Source organism: Emys orbicularis, chromosome 4 (assembly GCF_028017835.1).
Source record: "Emys orbicularis isolate rEmyOrb1 chromosome 4, rEmyOrb1.hap1, whole genome shotgun sequence".
Taxonomy (NCBI): domain Eukaryota; kingdom Metazoa; phylum Chordata; order Testudines; family Emydidae; genus Emys; species Emys orbicularis.
The window spans coordinates 72,567,169-72,586,273 of NC_088686.1; the positions used below are offsets into that span (position 1 = coordinate 72,567,169).

Sequence of the window (19,105 nt, forward strand, 5' to 3'; positions counted from 1 at the left end):
TGCCTTTGGATCCAGATGCCAGATTGAAACCTGCTTTTGTCACCCCTTTGGGGCTGTACAAATCCCTGGTCCTACCTTTCAGCCTCAAGGAGGCGCCCGTCACCTGCCAGCACCAGGGGGATCAGTTACTGAGGGGGATTTTACCCTAGCGGACGTTGATGATATTTGTGTTGTTAGCAAGACCTGGGAGGACCATGTGTCCCAGGTAAAGAGGGGGCTGGGTTGCCTCCAAGATGCAGGGCTGACTGTAAAAGCTGGCAAGTGCAAGGTGTAGATGGCAGAGGTGTTGTACCTGAGCCACAAGGTGGGGAAAGGTTGCCTAAAGCCAGAGCTGGCCAAGTTGGAGGCGATCAGAGACTGGCCTGCTCCCCCGACTAAGAAACAGGCCCAGGCCTTTATTGGGATGGTGGGGCACTACTGGATGTTTGTGCCCCACTTTAGCTCTGTGTCAGTTCCCATCATTGAGCTGTGCAATAAGTGTAAGCCAGATAAGCTGGTCTGGACCGGGCAGTGCCAGAGGACTCTCTGCACGCTGAAAGAGGATATGGTCAAGGGCCTGGTGCTGGGAAACCCAGACTTTGACAAGCCCTTTATGGTGTTCACCGATGGTGTTCACACAGGGCTGGGCGTGGTGCCAAAGCACACTGATGCAAAGGGGGAGAAACACCCCATCATGTACCTGAGCAGGAAGCTACTGTCCCAGGAGCAGAGCTTATGCGGCCATAAAGAAGGAATGCCTGGCCCTGGGGTGAGCTCTTTAAAGGCTACAGCTGGATCTATCTGAGTGCCACTTCACTGTATGCACTGACCACTCACCCTGCCGTGGCTGTGCCAGATATAAGGGGCCAATGTCAAGCTCCTGAGGTGGACTCTGTGCCTCCAGAGTATGAGATGGAGGTGGTCTATGTTAGGGGGAGTGCAAATGTTATAGCTGAATCTTTGTCCCGGAGAGGGGGGCCTGAACTTCCCCAGGCCACTGGCTAAAGTGACCCCATTCCGTTTGGTCTCAACATGGGGAGAGATGTGAGAAAGCAGGATTTTCCCTTATCTTGTATGTGAGTCTTACTATTGAGACTATGTGAGTTTTACTGTTTTGCATGAATATGGTGTGTGCCTCAGTTTCCCTGTGTGCTGCACCACTACCTTGGTGGTGAGTATAGGGGTGTGTGACTTTGGCTGAGATCTCTGTGGGAGGTGAAGCTGCTCCAGCTGCCTGCACATATGCTATGACCGGTGCCCTTTGTAACCCGAGACCCAGGAGGGGGATGCAATCAACCAGGTGACTGCCCGGGAAGGGAGACAAAGAGAAGGAAGAGCCGCAACAGGGGTGTCTGAGGTCGGGTTGCTGGAAGCTGGCAGTCTGTTTGGGGGGACTGGAAGAGGGGGAGTCCAGGCTGCCTGGCCCAGGACTCCCCACGATGGACTTGGCTGAAAGTCACTGATTTCTGTGCCAATAAGTTCTGTTCTACGCTGTGTTCCTGTTGACTAATAAACCTTCCATTTTATGCTGACCAAGAGTCATGTCTGACTGCAGAGTTGGGGTGCAGGGCCCTTTGGCTTCCCCAGAAGCCCTGCCTGGGCAGACTCGCTGCAGGAAGCGCATGGTGTGGAAGGGGATGCTGAATGCTCTGAGGTCAGACCCAGGAAGGTCGAAGCTGTGTGAGCATCTTGCCCTGAAGCCAGTATGCTCAGAGAGAGGAGTCCTGCTCCCCTGGAGTCCTGGCTGGCTTCATATGGAGTAGTTCCAGAGCATCACTGCAGTGACCCTGTGAAACAGCCATTGACCTACTGAAAACCAGTGAAACCAAGGCCAGCAGTGTACTGCATGCTGCATGACGCACGACTAGCTGACAAACCTCTCAACATAATCAATAATACCTTGCTCTAGCTAGTGCCTTCACTACAAATGAAAAACATCAGGTGGGTTTTTCTTTTATTCAAAATTCTTAGCTAGGATTTGTTCAAGCAACAGCAGAGCCTAACTCCATCTGTCGGGGCTGTGTGTGTGTGTGTGTGCGCGGGGGGGTAAGTGGTTCAAATGCAATCATCTTAGGTTGCTCGGATATTGGCCTCATCAGCTCAGGAAGGTGCCAGTCGTTGAATCTCAGCTATCTCTAAAGGAGCAGCAGATAATCTCAAACAATTAGGTACAGCAGTATACTGAGCCTCTCTATTTAGAGAATGATCTGAAATTAGGTAGCTTTAGACTGGACTGTAAGAGATGGAAACAAAGCTTACATCATTAACCTATCTACACAACCCTTCAAGCTAATACAGATGGTAGCCCTTTGGCAGACAGAAATAGCTCTAACTCTTCCTTAAGCTAGAATTACTGTAGCCAGTTTGCTTGCTTCTGAGTGCCTCACTTTAGTATATTAATTTGGTTCACAGATCAGGACAGAAGGAAAATACTTTAAACAATACATACAATTCTTTTGTCAGCATACAGATATATTCCAAGCCCAGGAAGTCAATTCACTACTTTTGGGTGTGGTTTTCTTTTAAACCACCCTCTGTGGGGCAGGCTTGGAACAGAGTTCTAATGACCTGATAAAGAGGGAATTTAGATTATCAGGGAGGAGCAGCCTGCTATACATACACAGGACTTCACATCTTGACGTGGCTGTCACTAACTTTCTAGAAGACAACCCAAGTGACTTAAAGGTATCATGAATAAGAAACTGCAAATTCACTTTGTTGTACATTTTAATGAAGGCATACACCCTTGTAACTTTTTTTAATGAACAATTCCACAAAGCTTGATCATTGGACTTTCCTTTTTTTTTTTTTTTTTAAATGTCATCAGGGTTGTGTGTGCCAGCTTCCCCTATTGGTACTCAAGCATGGACTGCAACACATCTGTTCACCATATGAATCCCTTCTGCATTCCTTTCCCTCCCATGTTGCAATGGCACTTATTTGTATTTTGGATTGTCACAAGAAGAGGTGCAAAATTTGCTAAGATGAGTAGCAGTAGAAGCACAGAAGCTAGGTCTAAAGATATCACATGAAAAAGACAAAGAAAATGGTGACATTTAAGTCTGTTGAAAAGGCAAAGATATTTCCCACCAAAATTTGAGGTGGCATTGGAGTGCATTGAGCACTTCAAATATCTGGGTAGTATGACTACCACGGACACTAAACAACTTTTAGAGATCAGACATAGAACTGGACTTGCAATTGCTGCTCTAGCGACACTCACCCGATTTGGAGGAGCAAAAACATTCATAAAGTTAAAATGAAACTGCTGCAGTCTCTTATCTTCAGCATCTTGCTCAATGCATGCAAGACATGGATGCTAAGAAACAAGGACATTAAGAGGTTTTCTGCCTTTAAACTGAAATGCTGTAGGCGATTGCTGTACATTAGCTATACCTCCCAAATGAGTAATGAGGAGGTAATTTCCCAAATTAAAAGCATAACTGGATACCAGATATAAAGAATCAGACACAGAAAACTTGAGTTTACAGGTCATGTGGGTTGGAGAGCATGTTTTGTAGGGACTGATGCCAGGTGCAGGGCGGGGCCCCATGGCAAGTGTGGTTCGAGGACGTGGCTTTCAGGATGGGATGCGGAATGGCACACTTCTCAAGGCCATGAGAAGACTGTGAAACATGGAGGAAGATTGCTGGCCGATGACTCCTGTGTATTATGTTCACTGTGCTCTATGGTGATTTACACTAAGACAGAATGTTTGTATATAGTACCTATAGGGCCCAATCAAGGATCAGGGCCCCATTCCGCTAGGCGCTGTACACGCATATAATGAGCCAGGACAGTCTGATTCAAACAGCTTATAAGACAAAAAATAATAGATGGATAGAACAGACAAGGGGTGCATAAGGTGTAATAGATAGTGGTCACCGCACACCAGCCACCTAAACATTATTAAGTGTTTTGTAGGCATCATGGCCAAGGTGGGTTCTATAGAGAGAATTAAAAGGAAGATAACATAGCAGTCTTGCAGATTGCTTGGTGGGGGAATCTTGTTTCTCCATCATCCACCTCCAAGAATCTAAAATGGTCACTTTTAGTGTGCACCAGATTTGGGGCTCACATTTCAGTGATCACTGCAAAGTCCCTCTCAGCTCAAGGTTTTTATGTGGCAGCATCCACTCAGGGACAACCAAGTAAATCTTAAAAGTACGAGCAAAGGAAGATGCCAGCAGCTATGTGTTGTATCATTCTAGTATGCACACCTCTAGGAGCAAAGTGCAACTATATATCTTTTCTTCATTAACTATATTTATTGAAATGGTAACAAGCTCTGTTCAAAGTTTCCATTCTCTAAAACAACCTATACAGACAAAAGCAAAGGAAACATCATCCATTGAGTAAAGTTTGCATTTATAAAATGTATTAAGAAAAATATTTGGATTTCTTTTAAACCAAGGAGATTATACTTCATATATAATATATATAAACTGCTTCCATTCCAAAAGAAAACTGAAGTTTCACTGCCCCCTTCAACGCCTCATTCATAATACTATAGAACATGTGACAAGAAAAAAGAAGCCTGAAGTTAAATATCCCAGAAATTTATTGAATATTTGCTTGAATACATTCTGTGTAGAAGTGTTAGGCTCGCTCGGTTTTGGTGCTCCCAGGAAACCTCACTGACAGAGGCACTGACCTGAAACAGTTGCCAATCTGGAGTGGTTAGATATGAAAATGTTAAGCAAAGGTCTATGATCCCTCCCTGGGCCACTGGATTTGAGTCTACAGTGAAAGTAGATACCTTCCGTTTGAAGAACTCAATTTGCGCAAGTTCTATACAAGAGCAAATGCTGTTTAAGAGAGGGTTCCACATGTTGGTCTGTTTAAAACATTCAAATATTTTAAGAAAGTATCTGCTTTTGGAGTTTTTGATACTGGAAACTTTCAGTCCAGGGTGTTTGTATCTGGGTGTCTAATTTATCATATATTCTCCTTAACTGGTACTCATCCCAGGAAATTTAGTCTTCAGCTTTAGCTTCCATTTCCTCAGCATCATCATCGCCATCCACCTCAGCATTTTCCCTCTCCAGCCTTTCCAGTTGCCTTGCAAGCTCAGTCTCATCTGTGTCAGTAACCACCTTGGGCTGAAAGACAGGACACACACATACCATTAACATTTGGTTTTCTTTAACCTCTTTTATATTTGGTGCAAAATATCACAGATAGGAAAGAAAATAAACCAAATTATTCTGTTGGTACTCATCCTAAATGTATAGCAAGAGATCAAACTGATTCAAATGTACACAATGAAAAACAAAAATATTACTACTCAATATGATTTTGTGACTTTTTATGGTTTCAATATTCCCTGCAGTACTGGAAACAAACACTAGCGTGTTAGTGCAAAGAAAACCTGGTTTGACTGGAAATGCAAAAAAATTAAACAAACCACTTCTACCTAGCATTTAAAAAGTTTCTAAAAATCTGAATTTTTATAAACAAAGTTTATCAGGAACACAGGGAAGTATTTTTGGTAAATAAAGTTTGTTACTGACAGTTTATGTTTAAGCAGAAACAATATTTGTTCAATTCAAAGAAGGTACCACTTATTTTTTGGTAATGGTAGTTTTCCACTGAGATTTCTTCCTCCGCTCTAAAATAGTTAGGAAAAAAGGTGCATTTTAATACAGAAACAGTTCTCACCTCCATCTGCACATTGAAGACTCCTCTCTTCTCCTCAATCTTTTCTTTAATGACAGCCATGGCTTGGTTCAGAACAGAGAGGCCTTCAGTTCTCTCCAACGTTGTGGTGGTCATCACATAACGAGGAGGAGCTATCAGATTAATCTATAAAAATTGAAGAAAAAAGGCAGATTCAATGATAAAGAAACAGACAACAAAAACTGAAGCGACCAATATTGCCCTTTTAAAAAAGGATTGACATATACCACAGTGCAAAGAACATGTATCCATCATTTCTCAAGCGGCATGAACCACTTATGATAAAACAACTAAGCTTTTGGTTTTAGAAGCATACAGGAGAATGTACAGCCCTGTCTACTTCTTTATAGTCATCATTAGAATAGTAATTCTTATATAGTGCCTTCCATTAGGGAATTTGTCAAAGTGGGTATTATCCTTATTTTAGAAATGGGCAAATGGAAGAACAGAGTGACAAAGTAGCACATCATATACTTTTTCCAAACAACTGATGTTTGAAATGCTGAGGCAATGACTGCATACTTTTCTGAGTAGATTGGGTAAGTGGAGTTTACTTGCTCTGTTAAAAGACATTCTAGCTGCTCCCAGAAGATAAAAGGTGATTCAGGGTCTTTGGAAAATGATTATCCATGAATGCACCCAGTATACTAAAACTTTTCGGGCAGAAGACTGTGTGAAATTCAGCATGAGAACCCAAACACACTGGGGCTAAAAGTATCCCCTCATTTCCCAAGCTGGTCCTTGGAAATAAATACTGCAGGTATATATCCAGGAACAGCAGGTGTTAAGAAACAGGGTTTTATCTAGAACATGGCCTGCCTTGGTTATCCCTGTCAGCTAATTTAATAGAATGGACTCTGTGAGGTCCCTTCAGATACAAAGGAATGACTTGTCCACCTAGCTGGGAAGAGGGTGAGAAATGCACATGATTAATAGGCACCCAGATAAGACACTAAACTACTTCCTGGCACCAGTCACCTGACATAGGTCAGAGTCACTTACTTTAATTGGCATGTTCTCCGTGGAACAGTTCAAACCAGCTCTCAGAGCTTCTTTCACTGCATCAATGCCCTCATAACCATAACAGGCAACTTCAATGTCTAAGACAAAGAAACACAATTAATGCAAAGAATAATACAATATTCAAAAATCATCAATTATAGAACACGGTACAATTCTTTCAAGGAAAACTATTTTAAAAAAAATTAATCATTACTAGTCAGCTCTCAGGACAGCTTCAGTACCCTTTGAAAATGGGATACCCAGGAATGTTGCAGTTTCCCTATCTATAAAATGATGAAAATACTTACATAACTCATAAGAGTTCTTTGATGATTAACAGTCTTTAGAGAGTGCTTTGAAATGATAAGATACTGAATAATTAATAAAAGAATCTACCAAATTAAGTCAGTAACCATATAATTTCATTTCGTAAAGTGGAAAGAGACTTAGATGCAACTTCAAAATATAAAAAAGTGATAACAGAAGATTGCAAAATGAAAGCACTGTCAAAAAAGTTCAAACTAAAGGAAACGTCACCTGAAAACCAAGAAATTCTGCCAACATTAATGTCTGAGGCCCCTCCCCAGCAGTATTGGGAGTTTTCATACTATCGTATTAGTTTACAGTAGAAAGGATTACCATGTTTTGGTTTTTTTGTATTGTCTGTTTGAAGAGGACTCAGAACCATGAAGCTCCTATTTGCTAATTATTACCTGATTAGTCACCAGACAAAGGTTTTAGTATGTCTATATCCATATATAATTGCTGCACAAAGCAGTCATTTGTAGATTAGTCTCTCACCCAGGTGATTCACAATACCCCACCATTTTTAGTGGTTGCAATTAAATTTGGATAACAAAGTAAACATCTTAGTCAGCCTCAGACTAACCTCTAAAAGCCCACAGGAAAATTCCTTATTTTCTTACAAAACAAAGAGTTCAAATCCAACTTAGGACTGTCAAAATAACACAACAGGCTATCGAAACTAAATGAGGGAACATTCATTCTAAGTCATTTTATGAGACTCTAATCAAAGAGCTTTTGTTCTGGTGATTTAATTCAGTATATAAGCAGGATTTGGAAATCAAAATCTATGCATCTATGTAAAATCTTAATTTTAATTCATATGGTGCAATGAAGTAACAGCCTTAGGTATTAGCACAAACAGTTTCACCCCCCCGCACTTTGAGCCATCCCCTTCACCTCCCTAAACCAGATATGGCTTATTCCCTTCACCTCCCTAAACCCAGATATGGCTTATTCTCTCCACCCCAACCAAAATAATAAAAAAACATAAGGCTGATTGCCCTAGAATGCTTTACTAGAGGCATTTTCTACCCCTTTGTGACAGCCTGACATTTGTTTAGTTGGTAACTGTGCTTGTGGCTTGTTCAATTATGTGGCTGAACAGCCAGATTAATGCTTTTAGCAGAGCACACTGGGCTCAATCATCCTGTCAGGGAAGACATAACAAGCAGCAATGAGCTTAACATGCAGTCAGAGAAACTAACATTTTGGGTAACAGGAGATGTGATCAAGGGAAGTTGTAAAATCATCATCACTAGACAGGTTCAAAGGTGTAATCAATAACAGCCGATGAATATTTTAATCAGTCTTGTGCCAGTTCAAGGAGATGGACTGGATTACTTATCAAGAAGCTGCTTTCAGAGAAAAGGATTCTGTGATTAGCAATACAAATGTTCAAATATCAGAAAGAAGCCTATGGAATACTTAAGGGAGGAGAGCAATGTTTCTTAGATTGGACTAGTAGGTAATCCACTGTTAGTGTCATTTCAGCCTGCCTGAGCCACAGTCTCTCTCCTCCAAAAAATATACAGAAGTACCATGGGATTTAGAGGTAGGAGGACACAGACAGTAATCTGAAAGGCATTTTATTCAAGGATAGCCAATTCTGAAACAGCAATTTCATTCAAATATTGTCACTGAGAGGTAGTAATTATTTTAATTGGGTTTATAATTTTACATTGTGCTTGGTAACTTGATTTCAGTGACTGTGTGTTGTGTATAGGGGCTCTGGGCTTCAACTTATTGTCCATTTAGGACTCACCAGCTCGGATTTTGACCGCCTGTGGTGTCAGTCGTCTATTTATGTTGTCAATCAGCACACGTCTCTCATCTTCTGTCAAATCTAGTCCATCCAGAATTGCAGGGTCTCTGAGTCAAACAAAGCAATGTTAAACATAATGTTAGTGATCTATAAACTGTACAAACAAGGACAAGATGAGACACAAGCAGCAGTATTAACATGTAGTACTACTCCTATAGTGTTATGTATAATGACAAAGTGATCTGCTGTGCAAAGAGAAAGGGGAAGCTTTGTTAAGAAACCATTTAAACAACGGAGAGAAATAAAGGCATCCACTTAAAAATACTTTTGCTGTGGACATATTTCTTGGTAAGGGAGAAGCACAGTTGCCTCGGCCTTTCATTCAAGTTATGTGGAGGAAATAAGACTGCATGACAAACTCATTTTAATCAAAAGGAGGGAATAACTTCTGTCTGGCATCAAATGTACATTATATTTGCAGTGAAAAATGCAGCCAGCTATATGGAGCTCATACTCCATCCCTTATGCAAAGGAGGCTATGCTCATGTGAAAGAGAAACCCTGACACAGAGATTTAAAATAATGGCTTAATCAAATACCTTAATGTTTTGGTGAGGGGCAAATACTACTCTATAAATGAAAGAGAAAATAAGACTACGTAGCCCACACCCACTCATTATGGCGCTTTGACTCCCTCTTGTGGTAGCTGCACCACACTTGGCTAACAGACATAGGTCTTTTTAGCTCAGGCAGTAGAGTTGATAAATTGCTGCTGCTGACCTAGACAGGGTCACAAGTGGTAGCATTTCCCTTTAGTGCTGCTTTGCTTCCATTCAGCACACTGCTAAAATGAACAGGATAGCCCACTTAGATTGTAAGCTCCTTGGGGCAGGAATAGTCTGTTTTTGTACAGCACCTAGCACAATGGTGGCCTGCTCCATGACTAGGGCAAATACATAATCATGTAACTAATAATAACGGATAAGCTCTTCACAGACAAGTTTTCCCCATTAGACCCCCCTTGTCATTTCACTGCTGCATAAGAGCAATCTCCTGAGCAAGTCATCCTCTATTGCCTAGGAAGCCAACATCCTGATAGTTCCCTTTGCAAGCCCTGATTAGTCAAACCAAAAACAAATCATGGTTCTCTGAAATGCAACACGAGCCCCACCTGTAACCCCACTAGCTAGGACGTATGAACCAGAATGCTTTGCATAACAGACTTAATTTCGAACATCTTATGATGCAATCTTTATTGATTTTACATGCAGAAATGTAGCATAAGGGCATACATGATCAAACTATAACCAACAGATTTTATGTCATACTGTTTAGATCCTGAAAAATATGAATTTATATGGGGGAATATGGTGCCCTTGTCAAGTCTGAATATCCAGTCTCCTAACTTACAGCCTGATCCTGCACATACTCGAATTAAGACTTCCACAAAATTCAAAAGGCCCTTTAATGAGCAGACACTTGGGGGGCAGATTTAAGTTATTTAGATGCTTAAAGATACAGATAGGCACCTACTGGGATTTTCAAAAGCACCTAGGCACCAATCTGCATCTTTAGGTGTCTAAATACCTTTAAAAATCTGGCCCTGGGTATGCTATTATGTAAATGATATATTTGTTTTGAGGGTTAATTTGTCCTTGTACACACCAAGAAAGATATGATGCCAAAGCCAATCACTTTTCAGTAATCAGAAGAGAAAAAAATCAAATCGATTATATGTTCAGCCCTTGAAAATGTAAACCAAAATTTGAGTTTATACACGTGAACAGTGCAAAGGTTAAGATTTAAGACTACAGTTGATGAGAATGCTTACTGCACCTAGTGCACATACCGATACCAATAACTGTTGTTCCTTTGTTTGCTTTCAATGTAGTTTGTTTGGAATATATATTCAATTATGCATTTTGGTTGCACAAACTCTCAAAAAATCTGAAAGCATCACGTTTGCCTGAGGAATCTTAACTCTGACCTTTCCACATATGTATTAAGATAAATTACATGATTACATACTGACTTCTCAGATACAATTTTTTCTTATAACCCTTTAAAAAAGTTGTGGGGCGGGTTCCCCTAATTCTGAAAATTAGATTTGAGCAGTGAGTTTTCCAGGTTTAATCCTCAAAATAGCCCTAGTTATATAAAGGGCTCCAGGTCAATACCACAGTGTTTCTCACAGTATGACAGTGAGCTTTGGGGTTCCTTTTGGAGCAATGTGCCCTGATGGTCCATTAATCAGTGAGCTTCCCTTCATTAAACTAAAACTCTTTCTCCATGGGAGACATATGTTAAATACGACCCAAGAGCCTTGTTAATCCAATTGACAATACTTCAAGTTATCTCAAAACACAATATACAGATACAATTTAAGGAGGATTCAAAACCAGTATTATTATAATAAAAGCCCTGAATCTCCAGGTGGACATACGAAAACATGCACAGATTGAAATAACCAGTCACTGACACCTAGAGGTGGACTGAAGTTACACTTTTCTAGATTTTGTATTTTAGAATGGGAAGAAAGAAGAGGGGGAAGTATTTTCTGAAAAATCCAATTTTGGTTTGCCAATTGAGTCTTTTGTGAAGGCACTATTAAGAGGAACTGCATGTCTTAACAAATCAGTGTGTAAGTGAATGGCCTGTATCTCAGTACAAACTATTTCAACTGATGCACAGCTTCTGCTTCCAATCCCTTAGATCAGTGTTTCTCAACAACTGTCCCATGGACCAGTGCCGTCCCGGAGATATCCCTGATAAAGTTTAGGAAGGCAGCAAGCCAGTCCCTGGTATCAAAAAGGTCGAGAAACACAGCCTTAGAGGTAAGCAACATCAACTTCAAACAGATCAACCTCAATACACTTGTGTTTCTGTAATACAGGCATATACTTGGGAACACCTAATTTGGAGACAAGTGAAACGAGATCTAGTTGATGCAGTAGGGAACAATCTGGCATATGTAGCTTCTGAAAGTCATTAAAAAAAAAAAAAAAAGATTTGCACCCACTATAGGGGCCCTACCAAATTCACATAGCATTGTAAATTCATGATTTCAGCTATTTAAATCTGAAATTTCACATTGCTGTAATTGTAGGGGTCCTGACCCAAAAAGTAGTTGTGGGGTGAGGGAGGGGTGTTGCAAGGTTATTGTAGGGGGGTTTGCGGTACTGCTACCCTTATTTCTGCACTGCCGCTGGTGGCGGCACTGCATTCAGAGTGGAGCAGCTGGCGTGGCGGCTGCTGGCCGAGAGCCCAGATTCGAAGGCAGAGCCGCCACCACCAGCAGCGCAGAAGTAAGGATGGCATGGTATTGCTACCCTTACTTCTCCGCTGCTGCCTGCAGAGCTGGGCGCCCGGCCAATAGCCGCCGCTCTCTGGCCACCCAGCTCTGAAGGCAGTGCAGAAGTAAGGGTAGCAATACTGTGGACTACTCCCCCCCCTCCCCAACAACTCCCTTTTGGGTCAGGGCCCCCAATTTGAGAAACACTGGTCTCCTCTGTGAATCTGTATAGTATAGGATAAAAGCACACAAAAGACTGGATTTCACGGTCCGTGACGCGTTTTTCATGTCTGTGAATTTGGTAGGGCCCTAGCAATGACCACAGAAGAAAACAAGTTAATGAGGAGCTTGATTTAAGTGAGCTGGAAACCGACAAAGACACAAAGGCTAAACCCTTTACTTTTTTTTGTGTGTGAGAAAAGTACTGTAAGGCTCCTTAATGATGCCATGTTTCCTCCAGATTGGCAGCACTTATAAACCCATTCTGTTTTCAAACACCTTACTCAGAGAGTTCCTCAATAAATTCTCCATACCAAAGCCAATTACTTTTAAAACCGGCCTGTGCAAAAGGACACACTCGAGGGAGAATACGGCAGAATCCTTGGAATCTAGTTCCCAATATTAAAGAGCTCCGATGAGAGCACCACGTTGGTGCTGTCTGAAACAGATGTTATCTAAAACAGGCATGTGGCAGACAAAAATTGGGAATTGTGAGACTTATTTGACCAGTGTGAGACAAACGCTGCCAGTTGTCCAATGGGCTAAGAGGAAAATTTTGATGGCTCTATTCTGAGAAACACTTGTCTGCAGCTATGGAACTAAAACAATAAGAGTAAAAAGGTGCCCTTACGAGACTGCATGCTTGAATGCATCATAAGCACCATATCCTGGTCTTTTGTACTTGTCATCAAATACCCAGGCAGTTCTCTGGAACAGACTCTCCAGCTGCTCATCCTTGGTGTATTCCAACACCTCAGCAACATGGCGAAGGATACTGTAAACCTAGGACAAACAGAAAAAGGGAGGGGATGAAGAACCTCAGTGAAGAATATTATTTAAAGTGTAATCTCTTCGGCACAGGGATTATCCCCCCTTACTATGTGTTTGTACAGTGCACAACGGAGCCTTCGTTGGAGCCTCCAGGTGTTACTGCAATACAAATAGTCAGAGTAAAGAACGTTCAGATAAAAGGCAGCAATTCTAAAGAGTTATCAATTGAAAGCTTTAGGTTGCTGCCACCGTAGGATTTTCCCTACCCGGCATTGCATAGCGCAATTATATACTAAACCCTATGCAATTATTAAGTATCTTAAAGTGCTTTATCAACATTACCCTATACTGCACGTGTGTGAGGGTGATATTATTTATACCCATTTGAGGAGTGTTATATTAAACAACATGCGTCAGTCAGTGACGGAGGTGGAAAGAGAACCCAGGACTCCCAGCTCCCAGTCTAAACCCCAGCCATATATTTCAAAGTGTGTTAAAGGAACTAGAACAACATTTCATTTTCACAACAGTTCAGCTCTCTATGGTTTTCTTGGCATGGAGCTAGTTGGCAATGTACGTGGTTGGAAGGCAGCCAAGTAACGTAAAGTGCAGACAACAACTTACAGTTTTTGATTTGGTGAATTTGTCTTCACATTTGATTGCCTCCTCTGGGGAAACTCTTCGCTTTGACAAGTCAATGTAACCTAACAGGAGGCAAAACATTTTGAAAGATTCAATTTCAGTGTACTTCAGTGTTCAGAGTACAAACACTTCACTTACGTTAGTGACAAATGCCAATCCTCACCACCACATCTGAAAGTTTTTACTATTTCAAGGAAAAAGCTAGCAATATACTTTGCTTTTGGATCAGGGCTCTCCCTTTGCTTTCTCTCCATGCCTTACACATCAGCCACTGAGATCAGTTACAAGCAAAGCAGAATTTTCAGAATAATTTAATCAGAGATGAATAACATGAAGAGTGAACCTGTTTTAGCATATTAAAATTTGTTCTTTGGATTGTAAATTAACTTAAAACAGCTACCTTTCACGTCACCAACATTCTTTAAATACTGCTTCCATTTAAGAGCATTTGCCCCAAAATTTAGTACAAGTTTCTCCTTATGCTCTACTTCAGCAATTAACTAGCCACTACTCTTCCAAGAGCTGTGCACATTCTTAGTGACAACAACGCCGGCACACAGAAAATTAAATAAAAGGGATATTTTTGGTGGCATTTCACAAGAAACCATTTGAAGTTGGCATTCTTGGTAGTTTAGATGTGTAAGGCTCTACAGTATGATAGCCAAGATCTGGGCTCAATTTCTGTTGCAGTTCCTTGATCATATCTATGTAAGAAATGAGAGCACAGCATGCTCAGATACTACAGGTAGGCATGTCTTCCATTGCTTAATCCTGTCTGATTAAGTAGCAGCACTGATGGGTTCCAAATGGCATCCCAACTAGTCCATCACAGGAGTTCCTCTCAGGGTTCAATAAGGGACACAGATGATCCCAAGAGTTTGTTAAAAGGAGAATGAAATCTGTAAAGGTAAAAAGTATCCTTCAGTGCAGCTTCTCTCATCTGGAACAGACTTTCTGCATCTCTCCAACTCATTTCAAATCTCATCTGAAAATGTTTCCTCTCCCTTATTAACCCTCTCAATTTCTCTCTCTGCTGTTATCTGTGATTCAATTCTGATAAGTATTTTAGGAATACCATATATACTTGATCATAAGCTGGTTCGTTTATAAGCCGATCCACCCCCCCGATGGATAAGCAAAAATGGAAAATTTTTATGACCCATTCATAAGCCGACCCTGCTGGTGGGCCGAGATGGTTTGTTTACTTAGGCTTACCTCCGTGCCTGCGGACACTCGAAGTAAATAAAGTGTCCCAGTGCATCAGCTGCTTACCCTGATGGGCCAGGACAGCAACTGGTGGGGAAATGTTTTGAAGGGGAGAAGCTGGGGGTCAGGAAAGGAACCCCTGTGACCGCCCCCCACATGACCCCACCCCTAGCCCAGGACCCCCATTCTCCCCCCATCCCATCCCTTCCCACCTTATCTGGGACCAGGGGAGGATGTCTCTGGCCTGGCTGGAGCTGCTCCGGCAGGCTGGGCGGCATGGCCGCAGCCTACTCCGGCGGGCCAGAGCAAGCGGCGCAGCCGCAGCATGTTCCAGGGGGCTGGGACAGGCGGCACGGCCACAGCCTGCTCTGGGGGGTGGGGCCGAGCGGCACAGCTGCAGCCTGCCAGCCCCGGAGCTGCAGCTGCTTCGGAAGCTGGGGGGAGAGCAGTGTGGCCAGAAGCAGAGAGACTCTGGCCCCGCCTCTTCCCTTCTGGCTCTGCTGCCTCTCCTTGCTCCCTCTGTTGGGGGGAGGGGCTGTGTCTCTATACCCGTTCATAAACCGACCCCCTTCTCTGGTGCTTCCCTTTTTTACTAAAAAAATTTGGCTTATGAACAAGTATATACGGGGCACATTTTATATGAAAGACTATACCAGGGGTGGCCAAACTGTGGCTTACAAGCCACATGCGGCTCTTTTACAGTTAAAGTGCAGCTTGTGGAAACCCCCCACTCTCCCTACCAGACTTGGGGTGAGGGGAAGAAGAGAACACAGGACCTCTGCTTTGCAGCGGGATGATGGGGAAGAAGTGTCTTGGATCTTTAGCCCACGGGGTGTGCCTGCCAGAGCTCGGGGCTTCAGCAGGAGTGGGGCTGAAGCCCCAAGCCCCAGCAGGTGTGCCCCGACTCTCGAACTTCTGAAGATTGTCGTATATGGTGCAGAGCGTCAGTAAGTTTGGCCACCCTTGGACTATACAAATGAAACAACTGTATTTTCCTGTTTCTAAAAGAGGATGCTTGTATGTTTCATTAACTACTTAGGTCAGAATACAGATGTGGCACTGTTATCTGAAAATACTCAGTGGACAGCTTGTATGCTGTATCCTATACCAAATGCATTAAAATAACTTTCAAGTTGTAATGCTAATTATTCAAAAGTCAGGAAATAACCAACGTTAAGGTTGCCTATGCAACCTTACCTCTACCCATGTGTGTATGCATTATATGATGCAGTCTAATTACATGATCATATAATATTGAGTACACATTGCCTTTGCCTTATTTAGTGCACAGGATGGACTGTATGGTATGAATGAGGAAATTGTTCATTATTTATGTTTATTTTCACTGCACCAGTAGTATTGATGGTCACAGTTTTCCTCACTCAATATCATCAAGCAGAAGCACTATTGAGCTTTCAAAAGAAAATGCCATTTCACTATGGTTTGTTGACCAAGCATGAACTTTAGAAGTCTTAAGGCCTGATCCTGCAAATCCTCCTTGACAGGACTTCTCCTCACTCCTATAAGCAGGCCCTCTGAAGCCAACAGGACTACTTGACTGAGTAAGGATAACTCACAAGGACAGCAGCTTGCAGGATCAGGCCCTACTTTGTGCCACTGTATATTTAAAAAAGCCAATTATAAACTCAAAGAGTAGCTAGGATCCCAGGTTTAACAGCATTACTTTTTACAATTACAATCTTAAGTGTCATTCCACCTACTTTCCCAACATACCTTTCTCTTTGTCGACTCTTATGACCACAACACACTCATTCCTGCCTATGCGGATGAGTTTGTTTATGGAGCGGATACGTCTCCTGGATAGTTCACTAAGAAGAATCATGCCTTCAATGTTGTTGTATTCCAGTAGGCTGACATAAGCTCCCATTTCAGCAATGGATCGAACATTGACCATCACTACATCTTCCACCTCTGGAAATTTATGCTGGTAGAATCTACAGCTTAGTCCAGGCATGCTATGGTTTGAGTAAAAATAGCAGAGATTATTATTCATCTCACTGCACTGGCCACCACTAATCCACTATTGTGGCAAATATTGAGATTTCAACTGCAGGTGGAGGATGAAGAGAAATGTTTCCCTGTTTGTCCACAATTTGAAATTGTGCCCCAACTAGCTCATGATTTCATAAACTTTGGCATGTAGAACTTATGCTTAAGTATTAGTAGTACTCATTAAGGCTTAGAAATTATTAACAATTTTAATATTAAACTATATCAAGCCGTTTACCTATCTGGTCAGGAAATGTCCAACCAAAAGGGTTTTGGCTATTCCATTAAAAATTGATATCTATGTTAGGAGAATAATATGAAAAACAAAGCCATTAAAAAACTGTTAAGGTTGTTCCAGGGTACAACCTGTCCAACCACCCAAAACCTTGAAAGTAAGGAAATACCATGTTGAAGAGAGAAGTCTGCCCTGAGCTTGTCACCCAAGCATCACATTATCTATGAAACACCATACCTCACCACAGATAGGGGACTTCAAAAGGCTAGAGATACAAATTACTCTCCCTGCATTCACCTGATTCACAAAGTGACACAAAATCATAACTCAGACTTTAATAACACTAGCATATATGCAGGGAAAACGTCTGGAGTCCAGCTTACTGGGCAACACATAAAATGGTGTAGGGAAAGTAGGAGGCTGGAATTAAGGTTTTGTATTACAGGTCAAGGAGGAGGATTCTGGACAATGTACTGCATCTCCGTATCCTACAGGGGAACATTCCAGGCTCAGTGCAGAATCCTTGGAAAGACCCTCTAAAAACATCTTAAAAGGGGCACTTTTGGGGGGCCCGAGCACAAGGCTCCAAAGGAGATGTCAATACAGAGGATCACACTAACTGGCCCAGATCTGATGAGGCCCTAGACAAAGAACAGCTGGCTCAAAGAAAGCTTAAGTAAGGCAAGATGATGCTGATCAGAGAGAGAAATACCAAGAACCAGCTGGGACTCTTTCCTCTCCTTCCCTTGAAGGCAATCATCATCATCATGGAGCGAAGCCCCAAGACCCCATTGGAATCCTCACTAAACCTAGATGGCATCACTGGAAAAGAAAATGCTTTCCACTACCTCTAGCTTGCTAGGAAACTTTGCTCCTTCTTCCTGTATGAAGATCCACATGTTTGTCACCTCAAAACTAGGTGACCATAACTCAGTGTCTGGGCCTGAATATTTAATGCAGAGGCTTCAGACCACGCAGAATGCAGCAGGCCAAGCCTCTGTGAGTACACCAGGCCTGTGCTCGTATCCACTAGCTCTCAGTCTGTTTCAACTGTCAGTTCAAAGCTTTGGTCCTGATCTTGAAAGCTATCCATGGGTCAGGACCCAGCTAGATCAGTGACCATGCTTCCACTCACGACCTCCCTTGAGGAAGGAGGAAACACGTAAAGGAACAAGCCAGCAGAGGATCAACGAGCAAGACTATCCAGAGACAGGAGAAAGAAAGGCAAAGAGCCTAAAGCTGAGGAGGCATCTTAATTTGGCAAAACATTTAGTCTAAAAATCTCTCTTGACACACTAGTGAATCTCGCTAGTCTGCGCAGGGACAACACGCACAGCGGCGGTGCAAAGAAATCTACAGCCGGGCTCTCGGGGCTCCCGGATGCCCCGCCGCCAGCTCCTACATCGGCCTACAGAGCAGCCAGCGCCGCCCGCAGCGCTCGGGACAGAGGCCGGACGCGGAGGGGGAAGGGGGCTCCCGGGAGCCGCGTCCCCCGTCACTGCGCCCCGCACGCCGGCTCTGGCGGGGCCGCCCCCGGCCTGCTGGTCTCGGACGACGCAGTGTCGCCGCCAGCCCCGCGAGCTGGGCCCGGTCGCCGGGGATACGCTCTGCGGGGTTGGGGTCGCCGGCGATCGCGGTACCTGCTCGGTATCCGGGTCCCGCTCTCTGCTCCGGGGCTCTCGGTTTAGTACCTCCCTGTCCGCCTCAGCGTGCACCCAGCCTCCCCCTCACTGCGCAGCCGCGAACCCGCCCCTTCCTACCTCACATAGCGCGTGGGACCTGCGGTGCTCGCGCGAAATCACATACTCCTCATCATAGAGTCTCCGCGGCCGCCGGGCGGGATAGAGGGACCCTAGAGGACTCATCATAGAGTGCGAGATCTTCGGGACGCATAGATCGGCTCAGGAACTTCCAAATCCGATGGAGGGCGGGGGTTCTGAAAGGGACACACGCGCGCAAGAAGTCGCAGAAACCATAGAGTCGAGGACCTCCTGGCGGTACAA

General features: G+C 43.2%; 1 protein-coding gene across 1 annotated transcript; it reads right to left on the minus strand.

Moving 5' to 3' along the window:
- Window positions 1-4,266: 4,266 nt before the first annotated feature.
- EIF2S1 (eukaryotic translation initiation factor 2 subunit alpha) lies at window positions 4,267-18,848 on the minus strand. Its single transcript, XM_065403228.1, has 8 exons — window positions 18,743-18,848; window positions 16,592-16,833; window positions 13,634-13,713; window positions 12,870-13,021; window positions 8,729-8,835; window positions 6,661-6,758; window positions 5,641-5,784; window positions 4,267-5,081 (listed from the first exon to the last, which is right to left on the minus strand). The coding sequence occupies exons 2-8, from the start codon at window positions 16,830-16,832 to the stop codon at window positions 4,956-4,958; spliced, it is 948 nt and encodes a 315-aa protein (XP_065259300.1). The 5' UTR covers window position 16,833; window positions 18,743-18,848; the 3' UTR covers window positions 4,267-4,955.
- Between the last annotated feature and the right edge of the window lie 257 nt (window positions 18,849-19,105).

Bases quoted from the DNA above. Each gene is read 5' to 3' on its own strand.
- EIF2S1 (XM_065403228.1), bottom strand. From the start codon at position 16,832: ATGCCTGGACTAAGCTGTAGATTCTACCAGCATAAATTTCCAGAGGTG. The intron at 13,714-16,591 runs GTATGTTGGGAA...GCCTCCTGTTAG, and splicing joins AAGAGTCGACAAAGAGAAAG to GTTACATTGACTTGTCAAAG. The intron at 8,836-12,869 runs GTAAGGGCACCT...TGTTTGACTCAG, and splicing joins GCATTCAAGCATGCAGTCTC to AGACCCTGCAATTCTGGATG.